The sequence below is a fragment of the Amblyomma mixtum genome, chromosome 2 (assembly GCF_055824585.1).
Source record: "Amblyomma mixtum isolate Tamu chromosome 2, ASM5582458v1, whole genome shotgun sequence".
NCBI lineage: Eukaryota > Metazoa > Arthropoda > Arachnida > Ixodida > Ixodidae > Amblyomma > Amblyomma mixtum.
This window is the reverse complement of record NC_143013.1, coordinates 230223747-230235414: the sequence shown is the minus strand read 5'-3', so window position 1 is coordinate 230235414 and position 11668 is coordinate 230223747. Positions and strand designations below refer to the sequence as shown.

Here is an 11668-nt window from a genome sequence, read left to right as displayed (position 1 = left end):
TAAGTTTTGTTTTCGTTCGCACTGTGTTTTCTGCGGTGCATGCGGTTTGTAACTGGTGACAGTGGTTTATTTTTGCTTCAGGGTCTCCACAACATATGACCAAGACAGTCTGCCAAATACTCACAGTCGAGTCGCGTTTCAACCAAGACGACAGCCGGGTGTCCACATCGGCGCATCGCTGCGGAGCGGCGCTCGGAGATTCGCTCGACCTCTAGACTTCTTCCTGATGTTCTTCACGGCGGAGGTGATGAGGACCCTGTGCGAAAACACTAATATGTATGCATGGATGAAGATTTTGGACAGGCAAACATACGCTCGGCGTGATGGCTCATGGGAAGAGGTGAAACCATTGGAGATGCTGAAATTCATTGGTATCATCATATACATGGGAATTGTTGACTTGCCGCGACTGCATCTCTATTGGAATGCCGGAATCATCTATTCTGGCCTTCTTCCACCAAAAATAATGTCCCGAAATCGGTTTTTCGCTTTGCTTGCTTTTTTGCACGTTGCAGACCCGGAGGCTTCAGTGGCGGCTGCATCTGTTGGCAAGACTTGGAGAGTGTCCTGGCTTTTGGATCACATCAATGAAACGTCTATAAATTTTTTTCAACCAAATCGCGACCTTTGCGTTGATGAACGAATGGTGAAATCTAAAGGAACATCAGGAACTTTGCCGTACATGCGAGACAAAGTGACTAAATGGGGTTACAAATTGCGGGTATTGGCTGACTCCGAAACAGGATACACCCTTCAGTTTTCTGTCGATACTGGCAAACGTGGGGTAGCAGGACTGCATGGTCAAGCTTTTGATGTAATCAGCAAACTGTGCGCAAATTATCTCGACCAGGGCTACCGTGTTTACGTGGACAGTTCCTACGCTTCAGCCAAACTCTTCGAGCACCTTCTCGAGCGAAAAACTCTTGCATGTGGCACAACCCGCAAAGATTGTCGCAGCTTACCTTCAGAGTTGAAGGATACCACTTGGGAGAGGAGCGCACAGCGCGGAGAAGTCCGGTGGCTTCGGGATGGCAACGTTCTCTACATGCAGTGGAAGGACCGGCGCACTGTGAATCTTATGAGTACCATTCACACAGCCAACCAGCATGTTCCGGCCAAACGAAGGCAGAAAGAAGGAGACACGTGGACTGTGACAACCATCAAAAAGCCTCTCCTGGTCCATGATTATAACGCTGGAATGTTGGGAGCGGACAAATTCGATGAAATAATTGGCACTTGTAACGTTATGAGAAAATGCGTGCGTTGGTGGAAAACGCTCTTTTTCCACTGTGTTGACATCGCTTGCGTAAACAGTTTCATTCTCTACCAAGCACACCGAAGAGACCATCCTGATGTTCCAGAGCTTACCCAAAACACCAGATTCGATCAGCTGGCTTTTAGGGAGCAGCTCATTCAACAAATCTTCGAGTACGATGAGATAAAAGAAGCCCATGCCCCCAATCCTCCCATAGAATCCATTCGTCACCAGCCAAAAAAAATGGAAAAACGAAGGAACTGCAAACTCTGCTATCAGAGGAGAAAACATGAACTAAAATCGGACGTTATGTGCAGCACCTGTCAAGTCTACCTCTGCTTCACATCATCACGTGATTGCTTTTCACAGTGGCACCGCAGTCATGACCGCTGACTCTACCAGCCATGGAAAGTGCAGTGATTTTTCCTCAGAACTAAAACTGGGAGGAATGACAGCTATAAACATGTGAAACAGTTTGTGCGCTGCAGTTTTCCTCTAATCAAGTTCTGGTTTAGTGCGGCCTGTAATTTTTGTTTTTTGTGTGTACTTTTTTCATGTTTCTGCCATATTTGACTAATAAGTGTTCAAGTGCTCCTGCACACACGACTCTGCTGTTTGTTTCATTCAGAAGTGCAACTAAAAAGCTACAATTTCATGCATCACTCCTGCTGATGGTTGAGAAGCTACAAGTTTGTGCTACAAGTATGAACTTGCATAACATTGTTTCAAACAACATGATGCAACATGTCCTTTCATATTCTTTTTCACCTTCTTCTAGAGAGTTGTTACAGAAGTTTTGTGAAAAACTGAGGATGGTTTCTTTTTTTTTTCATTTCATTTTTGAATAATCTCCACCAAGTGAACGTTACAATTAGAGAGACAGGCAGCTGCTAGCTGGAAGACACTAGCCCGCCAAAAACAACAAGCGCTTCTATGTCCTCGTCTTTGTCCCGGCTCCTGGAGTCGTGGTCGTCATGTCTGTAACAATATTCAAAAACACCGGATTTAGGGGAATGTTCCTTGCGCTTCCCTATATTATATAACAACAAAAGTGTGTACACTTTTAATACACCTATATGCTTAGCTACTCTGATATTTGAAGATGTGGTTTATATTTGCAGAGAAAAAAATATTGAAAATAGCCTCATTTGAGACTTGTGCCGTTTCCGAAATTTTTTCTAGGAAATAGCGACTTCCTCACAATTGCACAAATAAGCTGGACATATTCTTTTTCACCTGTACTTTTAGAACGTGAAATATATCTATCCGTCATGGCTTTAATACCTTGATTCTTATGTCATACCAGAGTTGTGAAACTGAGCTGTGCGCGTAAACGCTGCCTCTGCCACGACGTAGTTCATAATTTTTTTTTCTCCTGAAATATTAGCATTTTCACGAAACGAAACTCACTATTGGCCAACTGGATAATGTGCGCATAGTTTATGGAATAATCGAGAAAATAAAAACTTTGAAATCTTTCAGCAGTTTGATCTCTCGTGGAATCACCCTAATGGAAATTTTTTTTTACCAAAAAGAATTGAGGGGTCATGCTTTGCCTTTTAATTGAATTACATAGAAAAAAAGAACATACTACCCCATATTCACTCGCATATATTGGTTGACGCGTCGTGTAGGTTGATTCCAAACTTTGTGAAACTGAAAAAGAGAAAGAATGCGATAATGGTCAGCCAACGGAAGCTCCTAGCCGCAAATACATAACCACAGAGGTGACCAGCACGGCGCATCACATATCAGAGCAGCGGTGAAGCTGTCAAACGTGTCACCGGAACGGCACACTTTCATACTGAGCACGAATTCAACGCATCAACCCAAAGAAACGCGGTGTAATACGAGGGAGGACCCATCAAAATAAGGGATTTTTTGTATAAAAACTGTACTTATTAACTTTTGTGCAAAATTCCTTCAGTCACCTTCAAAGTACTCTCCATTAAATGCGATACACTTGTCAAGTCTTTTTTTCCACTGCTTGAAGCATCTCTGGAACTCTTCAACTTTGATATCGTCCAGTGCTCTTTGTAAAGCTGTTTTTACCGCCTCCACATCACCAAAACGCTTCCCTTTTAGATTTTTCTTCACTCTCGGAAAGAGAAAGTCACACGGGGCTAGGTTTGGTGAATACAGAGGGTGGGGAACGACAGGCCATCCCCGAGAGGACAAATAGTGGGCCACTCGTAAGGCCGTGTGTGCGGGGACGTTGTTGTGATGAAGGAACCAATCACCTAATCGCCAAAGTTCCGGGCGTTTCCTCCGCACATCCTCTCGCAGATGTCTTAAAACTTCCAAATAAAAGTGCTGGTTAAGAGTCTAATCAGGAGGAACAAATTCCCGATGCACAATTCCATGAACATCAGAAAGGACAATGATCATCGTCTTCACATTCAACTTCAATTGTCTTGCTTTTTTTTTTTTTGGTCTGGGAGAATTTGGAGTCTTCCACTGGCTTGAAGCTTGCTTAGTTTCTGGGTCATATTCGTAACACCAACTCTCATCACCTGCAATGACTTTTGTCAAAAAGTTCTGATCACTTTCAATCTCTTTTTTTAAGTCCCAGCTCAAATTCAATCAAATGTTCTTTAGATCCTATGTGAGAAGCCGAGGAACAAATTTAGCGGAAGCAGGTCTCATTAGCAACTGCTCAGTCAAAATCCGCTGGCACGAGCTCCAACTCATGCCTGTCTCTTCTGAAATTTCGTCAATCGTGAAACGACGATCTTTGTTGATTTTTCTGGCGGATTTTTTCTTACATTTTCATCGTTTCGAGACGTTGAAGGGCGCCCAGAACGAGAATGGTCTTCAACACTCATCTCATCACGTTTAAAGCGCCCAGACCACTCGAAAACTTGTGTGCGGCTCATAATATCCTCTTTAAAAGCCTATTACAACATTTGGTAAGCTTCCGTTGCCGATTTTTCAAGCAGGAAACAAAATTTCAAACACACTCTTTGCTCTTTTAAATCTGCCCGTAGCGACTTAGCAAGCGGAACAAAATAACAGTAAGAGAAACACAACTCTACGCTCAAATGTTAACCTGTAAACTGACACCGTCTGCACAGTTGTTTCATGAAGGTCTCCTAGAACCCCATCTAGCAGTAGAACTCTCTACTACATCTACGAATGACGGCGTGTTCTCAGTTTATTTTCTTTAGAGTCCTTCCTCGTATGTGACTTAAGTGCATAAACATCTAGTCTTTATCTCTTTAGAAACAAGTTGAAAAACAAACAGTTTTCGTTCCTGCATGATTATACCTCGCAACAAATACATTTGCACTTTGGTCGCTGTTATTCAAACTATGTGGCCCCATTTGTGAATTTGTAAGCCAATGAGTGGTTTGCATCCTGTCATCATCTAAAGCAGCAACACCATTGCCTTGGTTTTTATGATGCCTTGGCAGAAGACAGGAGACCTGTGTGCAGATTGATGAGAGAGAGAGACTTTTATGAATAAAGGAGAGGTTTGCCTGGTGATGATGCTCTTATTATGCAGGCAGTCACTTTTGACTGCACTGTTACCTCAGAGGAGAGTGCGCACTACATCTCATTCCATCTGATTGCTCAGAGGGCGCAACGTGCGCAAATGCTAACATCAGTGGATTCTGTTGTGTAGTGCCACTGGTATGTGGTACATCAGCATGCCATTGCAGCGTTCCCTGGCAACACCACACAAGACCGTCTTCAGAATGCTGAACTTGCATGGCTACACTTTTTGCCGGCCCAGCTATATAGTACTAGGTGGCCTGCTTTTTGCTTATGTCAACACAGGAAGGAACATTGGTCAAAACTGCCTGCACGATTTTAGTTTGTCGCCTATTTGCATATTGTACTGTCAGCCATGAGAGTGGCTTTTTTGCAACTATATTCGTTATGTGTGCTTTCCTTAGACATGCTAGATGACGCACTGCTTAACCTCTTAACGGACAGGCTCATTTTTGGCTTATGACGAGTTCAATTTGTCATGTGTTTTGTGCCACTCTGCTTACCGTTTTAGAGCAAATGAAGCTCGTCCAATGCAGATTTTTGTTCAGCCGACAGATGGTGGTACAGGTACTGAAAAGCTATATCGGTTCGAATTTTCTAAAAAAAAGAATGTCTGTTAGGGAGGTTAATAGGCCTTGTCACTCTCTGCTACATACACCAGCTCCCATTTTCTAAAGAGAGATTGTCCTTTTTAAAGCAGTCTTAGCTTCATTCACCTTCACTTCATATAAGCTGAATTTTTGCAAATTTGCCTAAACCAGCATGTTTTCGTTTAAAAAGGGGGCAGTTCTGAAGGATTTTCGAACCTTTTGAGTTGACTACAGTCGAACCTGGACATATTGAATTCGAAGGGGACCATGAAATAGTTCTATATATCAAAATGGCAATAGATAAGCTTATCTGTAACCTAGAAGCAAGAATAAGTCGCAGTCAGCGTTATGACGTGCCGGCCGCTGGTGTGCTGGCAGCGCCCCGCTCGCTAGGCCTAACCTGCTCACATCGAAGTCTCAGCGGAAGGTTCTTTGGAACTGGCCACTGCCTGTCATAAAATGGCTAATCCTATTACGAGTACGCTGTAAATAAGATAATCACTGAATAAAATTAAAGTACAATTGACTTCCGCAATGCCTTAAGCAGCGAAGCACGCCAGGCAAGAGCCGCCACTAGGCTTTAGTTGGCTTTGCCGCATGACAGCGATGTGGCGAAGGCCACCCTCAAGCACACCCTATGTTCACCTCGTCACACGGTTTCACAGCACTAGTGATGCCAGCCGACCAGTCCCCGCATGTGCAAAGTGAGTGCCATTGGCCGCTACACGGAGCGACCGTCGAAATTGCAGTGACATTCCTATACTTTACATATGTTTTTCAAGGTGTTCGATATAGCCAGTAATTCGAACTACCTGGGTTCGGTATTTCCAGGTTCGTCTTTATTGCATTATACTTCTTGCACCTCCCTGTCTTAGTTACAATAAACAGTTTTTCAAAGTAACGAGGAAAACAGTTATGAAACAGCAGGAACCAGGATCTGGGTTTCAACCAAAGTATGACATTGATTTAGCTAAACTGGTGACTGCAAGGGACAGTCTCGATCATCATTTGTCTAAAATGACCATAACCAAGCTCAAATTTCCTCCTTTAACAAACGTGAAGCGAATATCTACGTGTGTGCAGCTCGTGACGTCACACTCGCTAAGTTTGCTATGAAAATTTCTCCAAACGAGGCCACGGAATGGGAGAATTTTAAATTATTTGCACTAAAACAAAATGCAGCCCAGCTGCGAAATTTGGCACGAAGGATCGGAAGACTCTGGAGAGCCTACTGTGAAAGTTTCAGTATAATGCAATGAGCCATAACCCTATGCGGCATGGCATCTACAATTGTGCAAGTGCCTTTTCAAACTTTTTTTTCACAGCGTCTAGAGCTTTTTTCACGAAGTCAGTGATGCTTGCAACATTTCGGATTCCAGCTGAACAGAATGGCAGGCCCATTTCGTACCTAGAAAAGAAGGATTGGTTTTCAAAAACAAGAAATAAAGATATACGTCGCAAAGTTTTGCAGTGCGACTATGAAGTGCTGTCTGGAGTTGTGATTTCTTCTCCCACACACGGTGGAATGTTTTATGAAAGGACACTGTAGCTCAGTTTTAGTTAAAACTGCTTCAGATGATAAAGACTACAAATGGGCATAAATGTGTTCTTTTGAACAATAGGGTTGCATTTCTGTAAGCGTGGAAATGTGCACTGTGCATGAATTCTTATTTTTTGAGAAATGAGGGCCCCAAATATACACAAACAAATTTTAATTTTCCTAGATAGTAGCCCTGAAGTTACCCATTAATGTACAAGTGTGAACCAGTTTGAGCCGAGGCTTTTTTTTACTTTGAACGTGAATTGGCAATGAACTTCTTCATTGAACTCTAAACAGAACTGGAATGAAAAGTTTTCAGTTGAGCACCCTGTTCAGTGGTGCGAAGGGGGCACAAGTTGCAACTGCAAAGGGCAATGGAATGCGAGAGAAAATAATTTACTTGGATCATAATTTTTTATTTTTTGTACTTTGGCACACAGAAGCACTGGAAAATATGCCTTCTGTGTCAATTATTGTTCGTTATGGTCAACTCGTCCAGGAGTCAAACACTAAAAGGCTCTTAACGCAACTAAAACGTTAACGCAACTAAAAAGCTGATATGTAAAGCGTGGAAAAAAATGTACACAGAACACAGGTGGTTAAAGAGACCCTGAAATAATTTTTATGGTCGTAATCTAGTGCAACAGACCTGTAGAAGTGGTCTTTGTTAGTATTCAAGTCAAATTTAAAAGCTCTGCAGTGGACCTGCGACACCTTGCGAATCGCTGCGACACCTTGTCACACATTCCCCACCCTGACAGCGTCAGTGGGCAGTCTGGGCAAGCCTTCTCACGGGGCATGGGCATGATGGGGCTAGATAAGGTGCAGTCCCGAGCTGTTTTTTTTTTTTTTTTTTCTGGCAAGTTGGCATGTATGAATTGAGGAGACGAGGAGGTGCATCATTTTTAATCGTTGACATCTTCAGTTTTAACGAAGCGAGCTTAAAAATTTTCGCAGTGCGGTGATGAGTGATGGAATAACGATAGCTTGTGCACTTTTCCTGACCTCAGCATATACCATTTCATGGTCCCTTTAACAGTGGGTGGCCTCGAACTAGAGCAGTCAACAGAAATGCACACACACACACAAGATGATCACGTTCCTGCAATGCAGTAGCAAAAGCAAGAACTTGAAAATAAAATTAATCAGAAACTTTCGGCACTCTCTACTCCCAAGCCGGTTGCAGCACCATATTTTTTTTTTGCGACCGCAGCAGATCCAAGTATGTTCTTGGGTAAAAACAAAAAAGACGTTCCTCATCACATCGTTAACCGGTGAAGTCCCGCACCAATGTCACAAACTCAAGCACCGACTGCTTCCACACTAGTAGCACTGTTCATTTCGAAGCGTCGCGTCAGCCCCAGTCCGTCAACCTGATGTGGTCGCTCCTTTGTGGATCTCGCTCAGCCACGTTGCTGTCCAGAAGCACCTGCACGTGAGGCAGCCAATGCTTCGGGCCCAGTTTGATGTATTGCAGGTCTCCCGACAGGGTACTGGCCGCCAGCAGCTCCTCGAGGATCTCGTACACTGTGAGGTAGTCACACGAGCCAGGATGCACTGCAGCGTCTCGTGCTCCAGCAGAAGCTGAGGAGGCCTGGTCCTCCCTCGGCGGTTGAGGGTAGCAGTTGTCAAGGTACTTGGCAATCTGGTTTAGTCTCGTTCTGGCCAGCCTGGAAATTGCAGTGACAAGCAGGGCAAAGGGTGGTAATCAATGGTGCTTTTTAGTCCACTGCGTTTAGAGGAATCTCCCAGTGTGGAGGTATGAACAGGCTTCAAGTACTCCCTATAATAAGCGTAATTGGAAGTAATGGAGTAAATTAACACCTTACCTCACTCCCTTAACAAAGGGAGAAATTGAGTGAATGCTGAGTAATTATTCCCTTGCTTCAGTGATACTTTACGCCTGCACTAAAAAGGCAGCAAACAAACACCACATACTGTGCAGCATGGCAAACTGCAGAATCCTCTAGACCTGGGGTCTATAATTCAACTTGCTATGCAGGGTCGCATTGACAGAATTTCGTCTCTCATGGTCCAAAAACAGAGATGGAAATAGAAGGGGCCTAAGGCAAAGAAGTGAAAAAGTAGGTAAAAGTATACTTAATCAAACAGGAAAAAAAAAAGTACAAAAGCTTTGATGAAGAGGTCACTCTTGAACATTTTTTTTTCCCTTTTGCTTTGTTTCTTTATCCTAGCCAAAGTTTCTAGGCCCTTCTCACAGAAAGCTAATTATTAACGTAGGCAGGGTTCACTGGATGCCAAGGAATTGTTTTTGCAGCTATACGTCATCAGAGAGTGAAGAGGGGAAAAGGGGAGACGTTTGCCCACAAAATTAAATCTTTGGGAAAAGTGGACTGCCCGTCAAAGCTGCATGTTTGAGAGCTCTGCTCTAGATGATTATCACAAACGAGAGCAGTCGGCAGACATACAAACAGAATTTTAGAAGAGTTTAAATGGATTTCGAACACTGCAGGCATTCTCCATATTATTAAGCAACTTTGCAGCTACTCTTAAAATGCAATGCTTTGAATTATTGGCAGAGAATTTTCTCAACTGTCTGCCATGTGATCTTGTTGGTGACTCGGGAAAGAGGCTGGAGCACTTTTCAATGAATTTTAACCGTTGACAAGCAGCACCTTTTTCTCTCTGTCTGTGTGTGTGTGCGTGCCCGTGTGAGCACTGATAAATGGTGTGAATGGGAGAGCAGTTCAAGCTGACGTAACCAAGCTTTGCATGCCCTTTAAGCTATGAAAGTGAATGCGAAGAACACCAGGTTGTCAATACCTCTTCAGACAATGTGCTGCCTGCCGACAAGCTCGCATTCAGACAAACAGGTTTAGCAGTGAGCGAAAAACAAATTGGCACCGCTGTATAGTATGCATATGGTATACTGATGATAGTAAGCATACACAAATGCAGTCGAACCTCATAACGAAATAATGGATATAACCCTTGAAAACACTGTCAACACGGATTATAACGGAACATAACTACAACGGAACTATACGGAAAATGGACTATAACGGAACATGGGCTATAATGAAGTAATTGCCGGGCCCCTTCAATTCGTTATAATGAGGTTGAACTGTATTCAAAACTTCTCCACGGTCTCTACCTGGAAGTTGTACATACTTTTGAAAACTCGAAGCCGTGTCAATTTGACATTAACTATTAGCATATTTGGTGCAGGCAAATATTTGGCCTGTAGGTGCATATTTTTGTGGGCTTAAATGTCATTTACTTATCTGAAATGTAATTTGGAGAAATCGCAACCTGACAAGGAAAGAATTAGCAAAAACAAAATGCGCCCCAAAGCCACTCGTCACTGTTGCATCTCATTATGCAGCCTGGAAGACTTCATGGTGTGTTGATATTGTGAATCTTCCGAACACCATGCAATCTGTAAAGGCTAATGAGGCATTGTAACTAAAGCCAACAGCCGAAAGTCCGTGTCTTGAACCCAGGGGCAAGGCTTTGTGATAAATGCTTAAGCTACCAAAGACCAGAGCATGAACTGATTATGCAATGAGCAAAACCATCTGAATGGGCAGGGAGTAGATTATATCCATGCTAAATGCCAATACATCTGCAAGAACACAAAGTATCCTCTCAAGCAAAACTATAGGCACCACCATTTCTCAAAGGTGTTCCAGCTGCAACGTTTAACCATGACGTCGAGCACTTACGAACATGTACAATACACTCGAATCTCGTTTGAATTGAGCTCCCCGTAATACATGTAATGCTGATGGTAGCAAAGCATCAAACAAACCGAAAGTTCGAATTTAGTGAGTTGAGGTCACCCATTAGAAACAGCAATGAGCTGACGGAGGAAGAATTAATATTACACTACAGCACTCGCTTCCAATTCGCAGGTACTTGCGTCTCAAAGTAATTGCGATGCAGTACGACCAACGCCTCATCTCAGCTACCTCATCGTGCACATAAATTGCAGGCGCTTTAATCGCCCTAGCTGCGGAGCCACAGGGCTCGCGTTCCACGTTATTCCACAACAATCACGAATCGCTTACTCGCGTACGTCACGGTAGTCGCTCGGCACAGTCGACGACGGAGCGTCCCTCGTAAGAGCGCCTATGCGTTCTTTCCAGTCGGCGATCTCTCGCGTGGTGGCCCTGAGCCGGCTGTCGTGATCGGCGAGCACGCGCCTCAGACTTTCGCGCTCGTTTCTCAAGCTCTCCAGGAGCTTGCTTCTAAGCAGCGGTCTTGGAAAGGGGCTGGGCTCCCTTTCTGCGGTCAGATCCCGGTGCGCCTTCAGAAAGCAAGCGTCGTAGTCGACGTCCAACAGCACCGGTGTATCTGCGTGTCGCAGTTCCACCAACTTCTTCTCCAGGGCGGACATTTTGGCCGCCAGGTCCCGGTACATCATCGCTTTATCGCCGGACATCTTAGAGACGTACAGTGCGATCAATACATCTTCAGTCTTCAAAGCCTACCGCGCAGAAGACGCGCCATGCTGTTTTTGCTGTTGTTTGCGACGGACGACATTAATGATGATGATAATGAACGTGATGACGCTAATGATGATGATGGCTTTAGTCGAGTCGATAAATGAAAGCGACTTAGAAAACCATTAAAACTAACATCATCCCACAGCAAGAGTTCAAAACTTTAACATTATAAGACTCCATAGCGCTGGTGTTACATTTCTAAAAATTAAGCTCCGTGATTTAACGATTTAACAAGTGCGCCTTGTACAATAGACCTTGTCTTGTAGCCTTGTATGCTTTAAATTTTTGCATTATCAGTAACCGTTTTTAATTACTTTTG

General features: G+C 43.7%; 1 protein-coding gene across 1 annotated transcript; it reads right to left on the bottom strand.

Moving 5' to 3' along the window:
- Positions 1 to 6157: 6157 nt before the first annotated feature.
- Positions 6158 to 11378, bottom strand: LOC149362878 (centromere protein K-like). The gene is made up of 2 exons (XM_089573297.1): positions 10912 to 11378; positions 6158 to 8550 (listed from the first exon to the last, which is right to left on the bottom strand). Exons 1-2 carry the CDS (start codon positions 11283 to 11285, stop codon positions 8235 to 8237), a joined length of 690 nt encoding a protein of 229 aa, XP_089429423.1. The 5' UTR covers positions 11286 to 11378; the 3' UTR covers positions 6158 to 8234.
- Between the last annotated feature and the right edge of the window lie 290 nt (positions 11379 to 11668).

Bases quoted from the DNA above. Each gene is read 5' to 3' on its own strand.
- LOC149362878 (XM_089573297.1), bottom strand. From the start codon at position 11,285: ATGTCCGGCGATAAAGCGATGATGTACCGGGACCTGGCGGCCAAAATG. The intron at 8,551-10,911 runs GTAAGCGATTCG...TGCAATTTCCAG, and splicing joins GACTACCGTGACGTACGCGA to GCTGGCCAGAACGAGACTAA.